Source organism: Centruroides sculpturatus, unplaced genomic scaffold (genome assembly GCF_000671375.1).
Source record: "Centruroides sculpturatus isolate CEXI.00-Female unplaced genomic scaffold, Cexi_2.0 scaffold1008, whole genome shotgun sequence".
Classification (NCBI taxonomy): Eukaryota; Metazoa; Arthropoda; class Arachnida; order Scorpiones; family Buthidae; genus Centruroides; species Centruroides sculpturatus.
The window spans coordinates 11,786-33,625 of record NW_019385260.1 but is presented as its reverse complement, the minus strand read 5'-3'; the positions used below and the strand labels follow the sequence as shown (position 1 = coordinate 33,625).

Sequence of the window (21,840 nt, the reverse complement as noted above, 5' to 3'; positions counted from 1 at the left end):
ATGTTTCCAAAGCAAGAAATGAACCTACACAGAAACATTTTTTTGAAAACTCCATCTTGCTGGAACAATAGATTATAAGAATTAATCTCATGTCTCAGAAATTTTACCAACATGGCTATGAAGAGCTCAGCATTCAATTTACAGCATGACCCTTTTCATCTTCAGAGAAATATGAGATGATAATGCTTCAAATGAAATTTGATGACATGGCTTACTACACTTCAGTTTAACTGTATGCAAAAATTACTGTTTAAATTTGCATAGGTTATTTTCAGTCCAGAAAGGAGTTCTGTTTGTTCACGAACCCAGACATATGGAATGGCTTCAACTGACTCTGTTTATGATGTTTTCATCAACTCTCAATAACTAAAAAATTTTAAAAAACTGAAGTTGTCTCTTGTCTTATACACTGAGCTCCTGGACTACTTCAATCTTGCTTGCATGGATAGTAAATATCAATGAGTAAAAATCTGCTATCTGCAGGGCCGGATCATCGCATAGACAAATGAGACAAATGTCTAGGGCCTGGTTTTTAGAAGGGCCCGGTCAAACTGTCTATTTTGAAAAGATTTGTAAATAAGGTAGTTTACTTTTCTGTTGGACAACTGTTTAATACTGGTAAAACGTAAAATATTTAACGTAAAAAATTATTTAAATATTAACCAAAAAGGTTAAATTAAACAAGTAAAACAGCAAAATCATATTTGGGACATGTCTATGTCTCAAAGACACTACTAAGCGGATCTTGTTCTCATTCTCCAATCTTCTTCGGTATCGCTGCTTTTGGGCGCAATCATTCAAACTTTGCCGGCCACGACCACAAGTTCGCCCACGATGCATTTTCGATAAAACTAACCTATCCAATTTAAAAATTTCTCTGCGTTGCACGTCGGCCTGGGTTGAATTTTTGTTGATACCTAACAAAAATTTCCCGTCTTTAAAAGAATAATCATGGCTATTGTATCGTCCGAAATTATTATTATTTTTTTACTTTGCACAAACAATACACAGTTTAATTATTATAATTATAATGTCAAATTTTTATTGGTCCCAAGATTTTACTATACTAGATAGTGTTAAAAAACCTATTTGTAACAACATAAAACTCTGTTTTAATGTCATATTTGAAGCACTCCCAAATTCACATTACAAATCTTAACAAAGAAAATACTATGTGTTCAGTCCTAGGGTCAGAGTCCATTTCCTAGAATGACTGTGGGTGGTACTCTCACCACCTGACTTCGGTTTGCCTGTTTGTAGAGAGAGTCGCCATTTTGTATTTTACTTTGACTCGGTTCTCGGTCCCCCGAGTACCTACAAGTCTGGATTTTTTATGCACGCATTATGTGGGCACTTAATACTCTGTGCCAAATTGCAACTCCTGACATGTACTCCTTCCTACCTCTAAGCTGATAACACAGCAGGCAGTACAATTTTATAAACAAGACATAGTCTTGTTGACAATTAATATTTTAAGGTAATATTGTTATTGTACAACAACTTTTGTTAGTCATTTAATAAAACAAATTTCAATATTTTAAATTTATAAAAAAACTGTTCAAACTTTTCTAGAAAAACTAAAATTTATTGTTGTGTATTAAATATTTTTTATTAATAAAAATTTAAGATTTGTTTTAGTTTTTCACATTATTTAGTTTTGTTTTATTTATTGTTTTATATTTTTTGTGTGCTCTATTTCTTGTGAGAGAGGGAGGGGCCCGGTAAGAAGAAAATGTCTATGGCCCAAAAGTGGGTTAATTCGGCCCTGGCTATCTGCCATACTAATTGTAACAGCCTGTCATTAAACTGACCAGTGCAGGTCTACACAAGATGGTATTTTTTTTATACAATTCACATTGTCTGGTACACTTACTGAACAAGGATATCCTGATGGTTTTCTATTCTTTACACTTCCTTCTTGATGCCACTTTGATACCTGAGTAACATAGTATAGTATCAGAAACTACATTGTGTAGCTGTGATACTATGTCTCTTTATAAATGTCCCAAGACATTTATATAGCAATATAGTGTTTTATAGAAGCATTCTATGTCAATTGAACTCCAAAGTAGACTGAAAGTAATGGCAGTTAGTATTACAGTGGTATCTACAGGGTGACTTAAAAAGTAATTTTAAAAATTTTCAAGTGTTTCTGGCACATCCTGTAGATATATTTGAGATTTTTGCTTGTATGATATATCATTTCCAATGTTCAATATTAGATGTTTGTTTGATAGTCAATTTAAAAACAAAGTGGAAATATATTGTAAACTGTATAAATATTTAAAGTTAATAAGCTGTGATTCACTATTGTTTCATCATACAGAAATCTGAAATGCCAAATTATTTTAGTGCGTGGACACTGTTTCCAGTTTTGGCAATAGCTAAAAAGTGTATTAATATAGGCGTACTGTATATTAATGTGTCTGAAATAATACTACAAGTTATATTTATGTTTTTCATAATTATAATATTACTATAAATATACATTACATAATGGAAAATTTTGTAAAAAACCAAATAGCAAAATTGCATTATATTTTTAAACATTAATATACAAGCTATATTTTATTTATAATTCATATTTTTTCATGTATTTTAATTATTGTTAATTTATTCTTGTTACACAATGAAGTGCACTCAATAGATGCCAGGCTTTACTTTATATCTGTCTGTATTCTGCTGTTTAGGCGCTAGCCCCTCTTCTGTTGGCTGTTTGTTATTCCATATTTAATAGTGTTTAAAACAAATAAAGTACCTGAAATGCATATTGACACCTAAACAACTTCACTGTGTAATAAGGATAAATATAGACAAAAGACAGTTTCAAATTGGAAAAAAATATTGTTTAATTAATTATTATAAAGTATTTTTATTTTTGTACATTACAAATATTTAAATTAAAATAATATTAATATTCATCATTATTCAGTATGATTCATTCATTTTAACTAGGAAGTTGAAAACAAATTACACTTCCAACTAAAATCTGATGTAAAAACATTAACTTGTTATTTTGATACATCAATTATTAATCATTTTCAAAAATGATTCATTTCATTACTGGTTCCTTGAAGATTAAGTTAATATGTTTTCAATAAATTTAAAAACATACTAATTTAATCCTTAAGGATTTGTCTGTATATATATACATATACAGGTGTTTCGAAACTCATGGGCAAAAATTTAAGGGATGATAGAAAACATCTAAACAAGCAATTTTCACCATACAATCATGGGTGGAGAGCAAGCATGAACCACTAGATGGCGTTGTAATGGAAAGCATAAAGCGCGAGTTTTCTTACACATCGTCATTTCTACCGTGGATTTCAGAAGGCATGGTGACGTACAGTAATCAGGAAAAGGCGGACATGCATTTTATGTATGATCTTGCAAATGGGAATGCTCTGGAAGCTGAAAGACTGTACAGGCAGCATTTCCCAAGAAGACACATGCCAGTCCGAAAAATGTTTGAGCGATTGCATCGGTGCCTGTGCGAAACACAATCCTTTGTCACCAGCATGCATGATACAGGGTGTGGCAGGAGTGTGTGGATGCCACCAGTTGTAGAGGACATTCTGCAAAGAGTGGAAGATCGTCTGGATATTAGCATGTGAGAGGTTTCTTGTGCCATAAATGTGCCCCACTTGATTGTTTGGCAAGTACTATGGGACAAAGGATTACATCCCTACCATGCACAGAATGTGCAGGCCTTAATATCTACAGATTATGCGCCATGTGTCAAGTTTCTACATTGGTTTTTGCAACAGCTAGCAGCGCAGCTTGATTTTAGTGCACATGTGTAATTCACGGATGAATGCACCTTTACTCGTGAAGGCATTTCTAATATGCACAACCTCCATATGTGGGCATCTAACAATCTGTACACCACACGTCCTTAAGCATATCAGAAGCGTTTCAGCGTAAATGTTTGGGCTGGAATTGTGGGTGACCATTTGATCTGCCCATACCTTCTGCCAGTCTGACTGGACGGCAGAACACACCTCACATTTTTACGACAGGTATTGCTAGACTTACTTCAACCTGTTGCAGCCAACATACAAGTACATATGTGATTCCAGCGTGACAAAGCACCACCCCATTTCAGCTTGGATGTGCAGAGCACTTTAGATGCTAAATTCCCAAGATGATGGATTTGTCAGGGTGGGCCCACACCCTGGCTGGCACATTCACCCGATCTCTCCTGTCTGGATATTTTCCAGTGGGGCCATTTGAAAAGTCTTGTGTACGAAAGTCCCATCAACTCCGATGAGGACCTAGTTGCCAGGATTTCTGTTGCTGCCGGTACCGTCCAAGACATGCCGGGTGTGTTTGAAAAAGTGTGCTGCTCGCTATGTCGCAGTTGTAACGCCTGCATTACTGCAGGCAGTTGCTCTTTTAAGCAGTTTCTGTAATTTTGGCACACATGCTATCAATAAAATTATTTAGTACCTCCTCTATCCATTTGGTGTTTTGTTCTTTCATGTGACAGTAACAAATATCTGCTAGTGGTTCACAGCTTGCTCTCCATCCATGCATTGTATGGTGAAAATTGCTTGTTTAGATGTTTTCTATCACCCCTTAAATTTTTCCCATGAGTTTTGAAACACCTTTTACACAATATATATATACTTTATATAAATTTATGTATAATACACAAATCAAATAATTATTTTAGAAAATGTTAATACAGGTATATCTCGACTTACGTCATTTCGAGTTACGTCGTTCCCGATTATACGTTGCTTGTCAAAAAAGTATATGGAAAAATAAAAATCAAATTTAAGTCATTTTATTCGACTTTACGTCTGTCTGCCACAAATATTGAAGTCGTAATATCACTAGAAAAGCGTTTAAAGCAAGTAAAATCATAGTAAAATATATACATTTAGAAGTATGTACTGTATTTACAGTACATGCATTCGTAAATTTAGATTACTTTTTCTGTACTATATTAAAAACTAAAATTTATTTGTTTGTAAGCTTAAAATAGATCCTTATTAACCATACATTATTAAAAATGCATTAATAAATAAAATACAGAACAGGGAATGGTAATTTATGGTTTAGCCTAGTGACAAGTAGATTCGGAGACAAGTAAATTCGACTTATGTCGCCTCTCCTAGAACCAATTACTGACGTAAGGCAAGGTATACCTGTACATTATTCAAATTAGAAGTTCTCATTTATTTCTCACTCACTGGAACTTCTTAACTTTGTTTATTTCTTTTACTATTTATAAATGAATATCTTATTTACTTTTTTAGTAGATTGATAAAAACAACATAAGATAAAACTGAGGTGAGAAAAAAAGGAAAATAAACTTTTAATTCACCTTAATGTAATGCTTCCAATATTTTAAAAAGATTTTAAAGTAAAGCTAGGAAAATAATAAAACAACTTCAAGCAAAAAGTGTAGTTATTTCTGATTCTATTATTAAAAAAAATTTTGGTGTTGAATTTTCTGATTCTATTTACATTAATAATATAAGTATAGAAGAACCATCCTAATTTGATTAATTAGGGAAAAGCCTATTCCAAATTAGCAAATGTTTTACTCAAATGTGTATTGTATGATCCAAAAAGTACATTTTATCATTTAAATGAATAAACACAGTGGCTAGATAGACTTTTACAATGCAAGTAATAGTAGCATCATTCTTGTTATTGCCAACATTTTTTAATTTGAGGTTAAAAAACAAGGTTATTTTTGTTTGTAAGTACTTTCATAAGTACTTTCTACATCACATTTTGATGCATCTGTCTAAGAGTAAAGTAATAACTGTTAAAGCCCAGATTAGAATTGACAAATCTATTATTTTAACAAATACACAACACAAAATATACTCACTGGCCAATGAATTAGAAACATGCATGCATATTAAGTAAATGTAATTTTGCAGCTTATATGCAAAACACTTGAGTCATGTGAGTTACCACGTGTTCATAAGCTCCTATTTAAGAATACTGTTGATCAATAAGGTCATTAAGTTTATGAAAATGGAAAAGCAAAAAACTTGATGGAGTTTCAAAAAGGGCTGCTTGTAGTGCCCATCTTGCTGGAGTCATGATATCAAGAACTGTAGAGCTGACTGGTTTTTTCAAAGATGAGATATCCTGAGTGTTCAATCGGTGGAAAAATAATCCACAGTCTATGTCTAAAAGAAGTAACTGTGGCTCTGAAACAGTTAATCAGGAACACGATTGTCATCATCTGAAAAGGCTAGTGTCGAAAAAATGACTTCCTCTGTACAGCAATCGACAGAAGAATTTAATGAATCCCATCACCAACCCATATCTACCCAAACTATGCACAGGAACTGAAAAGAATTGGTATGAACAGTTGCAGGCCTATACAAAAACCAATGATTTCTGTGAAGAACCAGAGAGTTCGTCTACAGTGGTGCCAAGAGCACTGTGATTGGACATCTGAGGACTGGAAAAAGTAATGTGATCAGACGAATGACAGTACACCTTATTCTGTACTGACAGTAGACAGAGGATTTGGAGGGAGCCCCATGAAGCAACGGACCCTGCTTGCCTCATTGACATGACTCAAGGTTCTGTGGGGGTGTTATGGTATGGGGCAGAACTGGTCCAATGATATTCCTGGAAGGTCGAGTGACTTCCAACGAGTACCTGAACATTGTTGTCAATCAAGTTCATCCTGCAATGTTGCATTTTTTTCCTGTATGTGACAGCTTTCTTTGATGACAACACTACTGTTCATCGCACAAGAATTGTTCAGCAGTGGTTCAGCATGCATAAAGATGACTATCACCACCCACCCTGGCCACCACAGAGCCCAGATCTTAACCCCATCAAGAATGTATGGGATATGTTAGAACAACATATCCATCAGCAAAGTCTGCTCCATCAAATCTGCACAAACTAAAGGAAAACCTAGTGAATTCCTGATATGCATTGGATTTACAAGCACTTCAACACCTTGTAGAATCCATACCAAATCAAGTAAATGATGTAATTCAAGCTAAAGGTGATCCAATGAAATATTAAATTGCTGTTTCTAATTCATTGGCAAGTGAGTGTAGTAGTTCAAATTGCCACAAATTCCTAATTAGCAAGGTTTTAATGTATTAACAGGAAATCACTTCAAAAAAGGCATTTTCTGCCATGTTCATATCATTTATAAAAACTATCTTGCAGACCATCCATTGTTACTTCTTTGAGTGCAATCATTGCAACATTTTTCAGCCCTTTTGCAAAGTTGATCTGTAATCCTTCAGTAAAGTTTCACAGTGACAATATTAAAGTCTGCATGAGCAAGGTCTAGTAAATAAGGAAGCTTCAAAACTACACGTATATGGAGTTTTGTTAGATAGTCACTAATTTGGAAAGTGCAACATAGCAGGGCATTTTTATAATGAAAAAACCAGCTTTTTATTACTGGTAGCAGATACAAGGGGAGGACTACAGGGACCTAAATCCCACACTGACATAAAAAATTAAAATTTTCTTTTGGTTTGAACTTCAAAACATTTAAAAAATTATTTAAGATGCAACTATTATTATTTATCAAACTATATACAATATAATCATCATGCACATGTTAATAAAAAAGGTACTTATTAATTATTAAAATATTTTTAATTTTTGAATTAGCTCCCCCTCTGGATACTTCTGGATTCACCATTGATCTTGGGTATGGTGAATAATTTTTTTATATTTTGAAAATATTTAGATTTTATATAATAAATGTTCCATTACAAACTACTTATAAATTTTCATGAGGAAATAAATTTTCTTTTAAATTAAATCATGAATAGTTTTATTTGCAAGACCTGTTATCATCATGATAAGAAAACCAGATGATGATACAGTAAATATTTTTGTAAAAAAAATTAAATTAAACATTAAATGGTATTAAATAAACTGTTTAAAAATTTATTTCCATACTTTTAGCCAATATGACTTAAAAGTATAAAATAACAAAATGCAAAGAAACAACTTTCATAAAATTGTTATTAGTTAGATAAAAGCAGTTTTATTTTAAGCATAACAATAGTATTATTTACTACTTACTCAACATAATCACCATATGTTGCTTGAAGAACTAGAGCTGCTAATTGAAAAGCTGTCTCACTATCTGTTTCTATAACACCCTATAATATCAAAAATACAATAAAAAAAGTAAAAATAATAACAAATCAGGAAATATTGTTTTATTAAATAAAATTTCAAGAAATAAATAGATAATGAAACTATATAAATTACTGAATAAGTTAATCAGGATATCAACTAATAAAATTTCCTATTTATAAACCATTTATATAAAGTGATTCATTGTGTTTAATCTAGTTAAAAAGAATTTTATTAATAGTATTTTTGATTTTTTACACATTAAGAATAGACAATAACTGTAAACTTTATAAATTTATAAAACAACTCTTAAAGATAATAAAGAAAATTATATTTCTTTTTAATTTAATTATATATTAATCATTAACCTTATCTAGTTTTATATGAAAAACAAATTTAAAATTTGTTGCATTTATTTATTTACAAATAAAACCTTTTGTATTAGTTATTATTTTATGATTATGAAAAGCCTGTAAATGTTGCAATTTATATACTCCAATTAACAATATAATCCTAGGAAATTAACTTAAAAAGTTGTGCAATTAAAATATAATAAAATTTGTATAATAGTTTAAGTATACGATGTGATTTAAATCCTGATTATTATTCCTATAAGAGTAAAAAATTATTAAATAGTAGCTGCTTATGAGCACAATCATTTACCTAAAATTTATTAATTTAATTTTTAAATATTATAATTAATTATATTTTTTCATAATTACTATAACCCTTAAGGACACTATGAAAATTATTTACAATTTAGACCTACAGTACATGACACATGCACAGGATATTTGTTTAATTACTTCCCGTAAAATTTCATTATTTAAATAATGTAATTACTATAATAAATATATTTAATTTTTATAAGCTGTATACATTTACGATTGTATAGCATTAAAAAATATAACTTGTAAAACATACAACTGTTAAAATTTATGGTATAACAAATTTACAGACAATAAACAAGACTTCCCGCTACCAGTCATGTGAATCTACTGAAACTAATAATCTTTTCGTCGAGGAAAATAATCATAAAACGGATGAAGAAGCAAACAGTTCATTAAAAAACAAACAGTTGTATCTAGTGTTTATTATAGACACCAACTCGACAAATATCATAAACGTACGAAAAATTAAGATAGTATTAAATATAGAAGAAAAGAACATTGAAGGGAAGGGATCAAATTTCAAATAATGAAAATCTCTCTTACATTGCGTGACCTTTACTGCTGATGACTAGCAGTCCGTGAGAATAACAATGTCACGTGCGAAACATGCCGATACTTTAAGGAAATCGATTAATTTATAAACTTTGTTAAGAGTTCGACGTCCCTTAGCAGTCAATCTATGTATAAATCGCGATATATAAACAGTCAATCAACAACTTCTAAATAAAAATAAATTGGATTTAATAAGTAAGAGGCCTCATCCGACTTCATTGTGTGAGGTGAATGGTCAGGTTGAGTGAGTCAAGAAGTCGCCCCAAGCATTTCTTATAACCTGTTTCCTAACGACACACGGAGTAAATAATCGACAAAAACTGATTATCGAAGCCAACAAAACAAATATATATCCTCGAATTTTAACTATTATTTCATATATATACTTTAAATATAAAGATTTTAATCGATTTCGTGATATAATGATTGGTGTATTTTAAAAGAAATGTATCTTACCCGTACCGTGATTCAAGCAAGCTACAAGCGAAACAAATTAGAAAAAAAAATCAGAGCAGCAAAGTAAAGGACGAAGTACGACCCACCACAAACCAACGAACTGTTGAATACAGTCGAAGATTCTCCGAAAACAGTTAAATACATACAGTGGTGACGTCATAGGACAATAACCAATGAACACTTGCCTTAAAAACAAGTGACTTTGCCTGTAGATAGAACGCTTCCACGCTGTGACTGCATCTTAATTCGGTTATACTCTCCACAAAGTACCTGCAAGAAGAAAAATTATATAGGTTACAAATACAAATACATGTTATGAATATTTATACATAAATTTAATTCTTTTGAAACAAATTCTTAAAACAAATCATAGGTTATAAGTCTCTATGATACTGTTTATAAATATTTACAATACAGTTGAAGCTATTTGATTACTTCACTTAGATATTAAAAAGGGGGTTAGAAAAATTAAAGCTATTCGAATATTAAATTCTTTTATAACTTGTTCTAAAACACCTGTGCTTAAACAATTTTAATAAAAGCGACCTTTAACCGCATTCTCCTCCAATAATCCCGGAAGATACACGGCGAAGGACTTTATTAGCATGCTCGTAACGACCTCGATTACGATAACAAAGTATGTATAAAGATAACTCACTTCACAAGAAAATAAAGAACAAACGGCGCTTGAGATGATTTCTTGGGAAGATCATGTTCCAAAACCCGTTTGTCCAACTGCAGCCAATTGTAGTGATTCCTAATAAATAAAAAGATATCATTTAAATATTTATATCGATTAATATTAATTTAACATCTTTCATTTTACATTTGTAATAAGAGATCAAAATATTATTTAAAACAGGAAATAATGACTCTAAAATCGAATAATAAAAAGAAACAGACTCAAATATAGATAGATGTTATTGTTTTATTGTCCTAAAACAAGCTGAAGACGAAGAAATAGGGTAGTTTGAAATATTTCTTACATATGTATAAATGATAACTCACATTTGTCATCATATTAAAAAGTATATTGCACAATATAATTAAAAATGATTATATTTTGTTCGAAAGTAATGCTATATATACAGCACAGTATATAACCATATAATTAGTGTATTGAAGGGTGTCCCATAAGTTTCCATACATATGGTTTTTAACACTGTCCTGTGAGGTGGCCTCCCAGATCCCCAGAACTTACTCCACTTGATTTTTACCTTTGGGGTATTTGAAGGCCATGGTGTATCAGGAAAAAATACAAAACATAAATCATTTCAAGCAACATATCACCAACGCGATTACAAGCATAACTCCAACTGTGCTTGAATGTGTTCTTCAGCAATGGAGGACACGCATTAAAATGTCTTTTCAACACAATGGCAGTCATGTAGAGCATATTATATAAATAAAAATGGATTTTCATATAAAAACGTTTATTTTTCTTACGTATGGAAATTTATGAGTCACCCTGTATAAATTGCATAAAGTATTTTGGATTTAAGTGTGAAATTATACATTTTATGTTAATGTGAAAATAATTGGATAATTTTTAAATTTTATAGCAATCCTCTAATTTACAATAATTCATGAAATAAGTAAACAAATTATACCACAGCGAAAATTAAAATATTCTGAATTTTTACTAATTCCCTTCTAGATTTGAATCAACGATTTTTTAAATCAATTTATACGAGCAATTATTTATTATGACATCGTCACAGTGCCGGGCTGCAATTTTTAATTTATTTAATTTAAATTATATGCTCTCCACCTCAAATTAGTAGACAGGAGTAATGTACTGTACAGGAGACTTGCTCGCTCCTGTACAGTACATTATACCTTTCTTGCTGGCAGTAGAGTCGTGCCGGTCATCTAACACCTTTTAACATAAAATTTTTGAATTCAAATAGCGCGAGTTTCAGTGAAAACTGGAAGTTCGTATATAATTAATAGGGGCCTTCTACCCCTAAGCTTTTCATATCTGTTCTCAATTTTCATCTAACTCCGTTCTCGAGATTAAGGAAGGACAGACTGAGAGACGGACGATGGTGGAAATTTATAGCTCTATAATTTTTTTTCAAATTGCAGCCCAATAAAATGTGTACAATTGATATTAGAAAACTTTAATGTGCTTTTCTGAGACATCGAGAAAGAATAATGTTTGGAAAGTTGCAATACTTTCATGCAATAACTAATCGAGAAAGTTTAAAAAAATCTATATTTTCTGTCATTATGATACATTAAAAATATTCTCGCGTAATTATGACTGATAGATATATCAGATAAATACTTGACGATCCATTGATGAATCCCGACTAATCTAAGATTTAATAATAACTAAGTTATAGTTTCTGTGACAGATTTCATAACCGCTCTGGGCGATACTAATCAATGCTAATTAGGCAACTTAATTAGAAGGACTGAAACACGAAACGTCTGTTTAAATCTCTCTCTCTTTTTTTAGATATAATTTTTAAATATCTGTCCTTCAAGAATTATTTCGAAAGACTGCATTAGAACTATTTGGGTGGCATTAGATCTGGTATTCATAAATAACTTACCCTTTTTATAACTACAAAAGGATATGAACTGTTTATTAGTTTGATTAGAAAATCAAATTATTTTCATATAAGCTAATTTTTAAATAGGAATATTAGAAACTTAAATTTATATCTGTTATTTTAATATTTTAATCTTTATATGTGAGAAATGAACTATTAATTAAAATTAAATATGTCTATCTTGAAGTATATTACACACACACTCCAAACAGAAACTAAAAATATTGGAAGTTATTTTCAATTCTCAAAAGAAAATCTCGTTTTATCTAGAATTAAAAAAAAAATTCTTTAAATCTACAATTGGTTTCCTTATAATTACAAATTTAAAATTAACTTGAGTTTTTACGGGATTTCCAGAAATTTACACGATAACGAAAACCTTCGTTTCTCATTCTTTGTAATTTAATTAAAAGATCGGAAATCTTAATTTTTAAATTCAAATGATACTAACTTATTACTCGTACCGTATTATTATGTAAAATAATTAGTACCGAAACCACACGAAATGACAGTCTCATGTTGATAAAACCATGCATTTCGAGGAATAGAAACATTAAGCGTGGGAATATGCATATTTCAAGCGTGGGATTTTGAACGATTAAGACTTGGGAACAAGTTGTTTTGGAGAATTTTTATGAGAAAATTTTGTTTAAGTATATTCAAATTAATGAAATATTAATTTTTATTACCGCAATGTTACAAATTCTTTTATTAACAAGCAAAATATTGATATTTTGTATCATATTGTAGCAATTATGCACTATATCTCTACTCAAGTTATACTTTACGTTCTCGTTCAAAATTTATATTCGAAGAAATATTTTAAATTAAAAAAAAAAAAAACACAAATGTGTATCAATATTCGTTGCTCATTATCTGATTTATCAAGTTACATCTTGTAAAATTTCACATTGATGATTGATTGTATAGCATATAATTACCAACCTAAAAAGTGTAAAAAACAAAATTTTAAATAAATGTCACAGATTATGTGATTTAATAAGTCCGTTTATTTTCTTACTATTTAAAAAAGTTATTAGAACTTATTTCTTCATGATCCTGTCATGTGTTCAATGTTATATAGGGACCAAGGCTTCGGAGATATTTAAGAAGTGGTTATCAGATTATGATTAATTAAAAAAACGTAGACAAAAATAATGGCGAATAATTTGAAAATCATGTTGAATTTAACATACATAATTAAATTTCATAAAGTGTCATAAAAATGGTATATGGTTGTTGCTTGAATAAAATCGTTTTCTATACAACAGATAGTTTCTCGACTGAACTGTAATCAGTCAGTGTCTCATTTGCTGTCTGAGCTCTCCAAAACAGGCACTATAGCCTAAAGTAGGGCTTCTTAAACTTTTTTATTCACGACCCCATTTATGACTGTGATTTTTTCGCGCCCCCCAAATATAAAATAAAGATATATGCAAATTTGCAAAAACAATAATGGTATACTACCACAGTTCACTCTTGTGTTACAATGGAACAGAGACAACTGAATACACTGAAAAGCGACAACACTACACTAGTTCACACTACAGTGTTACTGAATCGTTGTCTCGCTGCACCAGAAGTGACACAAAGCGCAACTCACAAAACCTATTACACAAAGCGTGCCATTTTCAAACTCTCACAAATTATTTTCAATATTTTGCATTAAAATCTCGCGACTCGAAAATTTCGCTAAGCAACCCGAAATGGGGCTGCGACCCATAGTTTAAGAAGCCCTAACCTAAAGTATTGGAAGTGGATGAAAAAAGTATCTATACTAACCAGAAACGATGTTTTGAAGCGTTTATGCCTCAAAAGCAGCATTCCTCATCTATAGACCTAAAAGATGATGGAAAAAAGGATAATGGAGTAAAAAGGCGTTAAGTGAGGAGGAGATTACTCCAAACAGGACTTGAGATCAAACAAAGATCGTCACCTCTAAAATAAGCCTCTCATGACAAAGAAAATATGCCAGGTGGTCAGCAGAAGAGTAGAAGTAAGAATTTTTTCTCAGATGACTTGAAATTTAATCTGCCACTCACATAGCTAGTACCTGAATCCTACTTAAAATTCTCTAAATAAATGGATAAAACTGTTGCAGATAAGAAGATTCGCATAGTTTCAGCAAGCACTCAAATGTCTGATACCACAATTTGAAACGAGGTTACATCACAATATCGGTGGTATTATGCAGTCATCAAGGGAAAGGAGAACTTACAAAATACAGTATTAATATTTCGTTTTCTGTGTTATACAGTAGACCTCCTACAACACTGTAGATAATTCCGTGTTATATGAATTCCACGTTGTACGAGTCACTTATATTGTACAAATACGTGAGCCGTTCCAGAGTCGGTAGATTAACTAACTGGTCTTTCGACTAATAGTTCAAACTTAGCTAGAGACAATATTTGCCGCTAGTTGGCGCCACTGTTATCAGGAGAGCGTTGTTCTTGCTAGATATATACTGAAGTAAGTGATTTTGACCTATAATAATTGTTTTTTTAGCTACATAAAAATGCCAACGTGCTTTGTGCCAAGATATAAGGCAGGATATAAGTCATCGAACGAGAAGAGACATTTCTTCCATGCTCCTAGCGATAAGATTGAGGAGTGGATGCGATGCATTCCACGAGACGACAAGATGCTAACAAATAAATGTTACGTTTGTGACGTACATTTTGCGAGTCGATTTATTTTAAAAATCTTCTCCCATGTTATAAATGGAGAGAAAGTAGAAATTCCACGAGATCGCTGGGCATTAACGTCATCAAACTTCAATAATTGTTCTAAGTACATTAGTAAGTCTTTACCTCAAAAACGATCAACGCGATGTCCCACAAGAAATGAAGAACCATCTAGGAAGGGATCACGAAAAGACAATACCAAAGGTAAATGTTTTTTATGTAATCTTAATCCTCAATGAGTCATGTAATATTTTGCCCTTGCCTGAGCCGCAGTGTGTCTCTCGGACCTTGTGTTTTAATATAAAATTAAATTTTATCTATCTATCTATTTTATCTATATTTAAGGAACATTTTATATTTAAAAAATGTTAACTAAAGATTGAGCTGGGTTTGTGAGATCCACTGTGATTCACTGAGGGCTATCTCTCTGTGGCCCATTTTTTCTTATAAATACTTTAAGATTAATCGTCTGATATATTTTTTATCAATCATTAGATTTGCATGATACACACTCCCAAGTAACAACTGTAGAAAAGGAAATAGAAGAACCCTCCACATCTGAAGCAGCAACTACACAGCATCCTGAGCTGTTATATGTCAATAAAATCTCTGCTTTGCAGTCTGAATTGTTAAAAGTCAAAGAGGATTTATATCGGTGCAGAAAGCAAAAGATGATCTATAGGAAGAAACTGAAAACTCTTCAAACAAAATCTCAAGCTTCATCAAGAAAATACTAAATTTAAAATAAAACAGTTGTCAGCTGATAAACTTGATTCCTTACCACCTAGACAGAAACTTGTAATAAAGCACATGCTGAAAGCATGCCATATAAAAAGCAAAAAGGGTATGAGATATGACATTAATTGGTTACTTGACTGTTTGCTTTTAAAAATTAGGTCACCATCTGTCTATGAATTTTTGAGAAATNCAAACAAACAGCATACGTTACTTCGGAAAAAAGAGGCAAATAGGAGTGCCAATTTCACAGACATTATATGATGGACTGTGAAGATGATTACTAATAAAATAAGCATTACAAATTTTACCATAATTTTTGGTTCCCATGTCTTTCTTGTTTAAAACTAAAAAAATAATAAATGTCTTAAACATAAATAATCTAAAGTATGAATTACTCAAATTCTCAAAACTCAAATTAAAATGAGGAAAAGAGATTAAACTTTAAATTGCTTAAATTATAAAACGAACAATTATTTATTGTGACATCGTCACAATGCCGGGTTGCAATTTTTAATCATATTTTTAATTTATTTAATTTAAATATATACTCTCCGTCTCAAATTAATAATGGCTTGCAGCTGTACATTATACTTTTCCTTTAGTAATAGAGTCGTGCCGGTCATCTATCTAATACCTTTCAAAAGAAAATTTTTGAATTGAAATAAGATGATTCCCGGTTTGCATCGGAAGTTCGTATATAGTTAATCCTTAAGGTTTCCATATCTGGTCTCATCTTTCATCTATCTAACTCTGTTCTCGAGATTAAGGAAGGACAGACGACAGTGGGAATTTATAGGTCTACAGTGTTTTCAAATAGCATTCCAATAATATTCCCAAATTATATATACATATGCATTTATTTATATTTACTCACAGCATTTATCAATTATTTCTTCTGTTTTCTTCGTGTCACATTTCGGGAAAACTGTAAAATCCAACTGTTGTATCGGTATTATAATAGAGTAGGGCGAATAATCGAATACAGTACTAGAAGATATTCGAAATATCGAATATTACATTGAAAAAAAAAACAGATGCGAATGCTACGAATACTTCCAATATCGTTTCATACGTACAGCCACATGGCGGATCCAGAAGTACCCAAAGGGGAAAGCTAACTTAAAAATTAAAAATATCTGAATAAGTAATAACTACCTTTTATTAACACGTGCATGACGATTGTACTGCGGATAGTCCGTAAACCATACATATGTGCTAAAATGTTTTTAATAAATGTTTTTAAAAACAACGTTTTAAAGTTCGAACAAATAAAATATTATTTTTTCTTTGTGTTTGTGTCAATGGTATTATTGTACGCTTGTATCAGTCATTCCGTACAGACACAACCTCTTCAGTGTCTCCGGTTTAATTTTTGACAAAAAGATTGGGTCCTTTACAGTTTCGAATTCTTGTTTTCGTAAATAAATATCTGCAATTGTTGTTGAAATAAGAGTACCTAAAAAAAGCTACTTTAAAAGTCAATAAAAACTAAAAGTTTGGAGTTTCATTTCTTAAAATTTAGTAAATTATTTTCTTCTTATTTTTTGTTTTACTTTATTAGTTAATTAATATATTGAAATCCTTACATAAAGCAGAATATTTCTGCAATTATTGAAATTATATCATAAAGTTTCTTTTTTTAAACTCTTTTCGCCTTATGGGCACTAAGAAGCCCACAGGACAGAAAGAGTTCCCATTATGGATTCCGGCCAGCCCACAATGGGGCAGCCGAGTGGTGAAGGATGAGCCCGACATATCCGGAAGGCCCACTCCCGAAAATTTCCTGGGTTTTTTAAACTTGTAAGGATTCGACCCAGATTCCCCAGAGTGCTAAGCTGCCATACGATTATACAGAGTATACACAAAAACGATGCATCAGGTTATATCTTTCTTCTGCTACGTATTAGCTAAATACAATTTGCACGAGAGTATAGATAGTCGATAGTGGACTATTCGCTAGAGTAGTCCCCAACTCCCTTCTCATCGGCCCAAATCCTATCTCTGCTTCTACGAAAGATAGCAGCAGTTTAAATTACAAAGTCGTAGAGCGTCTCAAAATTAGTACAAGACGTTTTTTCTTTCTCCTCAATCACCCAGAAAACGGATGGACACCGTCAAAATATGGGTGAAGCCGAGTTGCTTCTCTTCACGGTCTCGCACACTCAAAGTCGCTCAAAAAACTGAGAGAAACCTCAGTTTCTGTTGTAATTATTTCGACGGTGTCCGGCCACTTCCTTCTTGAGTATTTTAACCGGACAAAAAACGACTAACTACCAGTGTTCAGTGGTTTTATCCACTCAGCCATGGGTGGGCCCCGAAAGAGGATTTGACTCCACATGAGAAGGAACTTCGAGAACTTCGTATGGATATTACGCCATCTAATACTTATTACTAAAGTTGGAAAGTTGAGATGCTTCCTCTTTTCGTTATTTGCGCAGGGAATTTTTCAAGTTATTAAAAAACTTAATAAACATCCTGTAAAGTTATCTTTATTATATTTACGATCGTTTGGAGGAAGGTATTAGAGTTCAGCCTTTTCCCCTTTACGCTGGGCACTTTTTGATATTTACCTGTTTTTTTCACTTATATAAAAATATACAAAAAGCCCTATTTTTCTATTTATAAATCTGTTATTAATAAAAAGTAATACTTTTTTATATTTAAATACCAAACAGATAATGAAGAATAATGACTGAAAAACAAACTGATAATGATATAGTGCAACTGTATTTACAAGTACAATGCTTTTTTATTTTTAAACTGAAACCGATGGATCAGATTCCAAAACTGACTACAGTAGAGAGTCGTTTATCCGAATCAATTGGAGACTGAGGTTGTTCGGATAACAGATTATGTACGAAAAATATATTAACCTATCGTGTTGAAATTTCTCTCCGTTGCGTGTCGCTTCGCGTTGAATTTTCGTCGATGTTAAGCCTAACGTAAACTTTTTAAAATAATAATCGTGGCTATTGTATCGTTAAAAATTATTTCTTTATTTTTTACAAACAAAATAACTATATTGAAAAATATAAAAACCAAAATATATATACTTTATAAGATGATCTAGTATCAAAAACGTTCGATTCAGCACCACACAAAAGTGCCAGTGCTGCCAGCTAAAACACACACCCCAACAAAAAAAAATATTGGAGTAGCCCAAGATATAGCCAAAGATTGCAGCGCCACAGCACTAGCGAAAATTTAAATTTGCCGACTGGAATTCTTTCGGATAACTGATGTTTCAGATAACCGACTTTCGTATAAACGACGCTCTACTGAAATTAATTCGAATTTTCTCGAGTTTTGCGTGTTCTATGTATACTTTTATGCGCAAATAAAAGATGGTTTCACTTTTATGTTTTGAACAGTACTATTTTCGCGAAAATCCATCATTTTTTTAATCTCTTTTTTTTAAAAGAAAATTTGCACTGAACTTTACAAGTAATGTATTCCATCACCTATACTCTCGAGCACTTGTATTAAGCTAACGTAATAGAAGCAAAATATACCCTGGTGTAATGTTTATGTCTACGCCTAGTATAAGGCAGCTGCAAATTTTATATTTTCGTGTTTCTGCTACATCTAATAGCAAAACTAAGTTTCGTTAGAAAAACAGTTCCTTTACGTAACATAGAGATTGCCCATAAGAGGGTGCTTTGTTGCAATTTCCACATTAAGGTAAGTAAAACGAATCTTTCATTTAATTAAAATGACAGACATTATCTTACGATTACTTTTATTTATTTTTCAATTTATATAAATATATCATTTACACAATTAAACAGACTGTAATCAGCAATAGAATGAAAATAGAAGTGAAATTTGTATTTGCTTGTGTTTTACATTTTACAGCTTTAAAACAACAAGGAAGTGAAGTAAAAGAAAAAGTTTAAAAGAATTTGGCCATACAATTAATTCAGTAGAAAAAGCAAATAAAATATCATCTAAAGTGATAAGGCAAACAACCTTCCAGCTTCTCACTTCTGCATGATACTAAATATTTTTTCATACATTTATGTTTAAAAGTCGGACAAATGTGTGCATATAGTAAGCAAACAATTGGCATAAAAGTCTTTGAGGGGAAAAAACATGATTGGGATGCTGTAATACGTAACTATCCAAAATTTCGTTGGGATATAACTTTTGTTTAAAAGGTTGGTAAATGGCGGGCAAACAAACAGCATACGTTACTTCGGAAAAAAGAGGCAAATAGGAGTGCCAATTTCACAGACATTATATGATGGACTGTGAAGATGATTACTAATAAAATAAGCATTACAAATTTTACCATAATTTTTGGTTCCCATGTCTTTCTTGTTTAAAACTAAAAAAATAATAAATGTCTTAAACATAAATAATCTAAAGTATGAATTACTCAAATTCTCAAAACTCAAATTAAAATGAGGAAAAGAGATTAAACTTTAAATTGCTTAAATTATAAAACGAACAATTATTTATTGTGACATCGTCACAATGCCGGGTTGCAATTTTTAATCATATTTTTAATTTATTTAATTTAAATATATACTCTCCGTCTCAAATTAATAATGGCTTGCAGCTGTACATTATACTTTTCCTTTAGTAATAGAGTCGTGCCGGTCATCTATCTAATACCTTTCAAAAGAAAATTTTTGAATTGAAATAAGATGATTCCCGGTTTGCATCGGAAGTTCGTATATAGTTAATCCTTAAGGTTTCCATATCTGGTCTCATCTTTCATCTATCTAACTCTGTTCTCGAGATTAAGGAAGGACAGACGACAGTGGGAATTTATAGGTCTACAGTGTTTTCAAATAGCATTCCAATAATATTCCCAAATTATATATACATATGCATTTATTTATATTTACTCACAGCATTTATCAATTATTTCTTCTGTTTTCTTCGTGTCACATTTCGGGAAAACTGTAAAATCCAACTGTTGTATCGGTATTATAATAGAGTAGGGCGAATAATCGAATACAGTACTAGAAGATATTCGAAATATCGAATATTACATTGAAAAAAAAAACAGATGCGAATGCTACGAATACTTCCAATATCGTTTCATACGTACAGCCACATGGCGGATCCAGAAGTACCCAAAGGGGAAAGCTAACTTAAAAATTAAAAATATCTGAATAAGTAATAACTACCTTTTATTAACACGTGCATGACGATTGTACTGCGGATAGTCCGTAAACCATACATATGTGCTAAAATGTTTTTAATAAATGTTTTTAAAAACAACGTTTTAAAGTTCGAACAAATAAAATATTATTTTTTCTTTGTGTTTGTGTCAATGGTATTATTGTACGCTTGTATCAGTCATTCCGTACAGACACAACCTCTTCAGTGTCTCCGGTTTAATTTTTGACAAAAAGATTGGGTCCTTTACAGTTTCGAATTCTTGTTTTCGTAAATAAATATCTGCAATTGTTGTTGAAATAAGAGTACCTAAAAAAAGCTACTTTAAAAGTCAATAAAAACTAAAAGTTTGGAGTTTCATTTCTTAAAATTTAGTAAATTATTTTCTTCTTATTTTTTGTTTTACTTTATTAGTTAATTAATATATTGAAATAAATAAAACAAATTAATAATTTATTTAATATTTATTATTTTAAGTATATAAGTTATACAAGATTATATAAGTTATACAAGTTCATAAAATTCAGGGTATTTAAAGAGAATATCAATCGATCTTATCAACAACTTTAATAAATTTGTACAATTTCGACCCAGAAGTTACTTTCCCTTAAACATTAACAAATTCTTTTTCTTATCTATATATATATAAATGAGTGTGTGTGTGTGTCTTTCATGCATTACCACACCGTTTATCCGATTGCCATAAAACTTCGGAAAGTTTTTAATACACTCCCGCGAAGGTTTTTGGCATAGTACATTTATCCTACGATAGATTGTGCTCGAATGCGCGTTTACACGAGCATTCGAGCACAGTGTGTCCGATCGATTTCAAATTGTGAAGACCATTTCCCCCTTCAAAAAATATTTCTATATATGCATTTGTGAACTGTTATTTACAATATTCGTAATAATGTTTGTTTAATCACTTTATTTCAACTTTTTTTT

At 31.4% G+C, this 21,840-nt stretch overlaps 1 protein-coding gene across 1 annotated transcript in view; it reads right to left on the bottom strand.

The window, feature by feature from the left end:
• LOC111636825 (FERM domain-containing protein 4A-like) overlaps positions 1-21,840 on the bottom strand; it is a 50,833-nt gene that overhangs the window by 18,624 nt on the left and 10,369 nt on the right. Inside the window, exons 2-4 of the mRNA XM_023382167.1 lie at positions 10,438-10,536; positions 9,965-10,049; positions 8,044-8,123 (exon numbers count right to left, since the gene is read on the bottom strand). Coding sequence (XP_023237935.1) covers positions 8,044-8,123; positions 9,965-10,049; positions 10,438-10,536 — 264 coding nt within the window. The remainder of the gene's footprint in view (positions 1-8,043; positions 8,124-9,964; positions 10,050-10,437; positions 10,537-21,840) is intronic.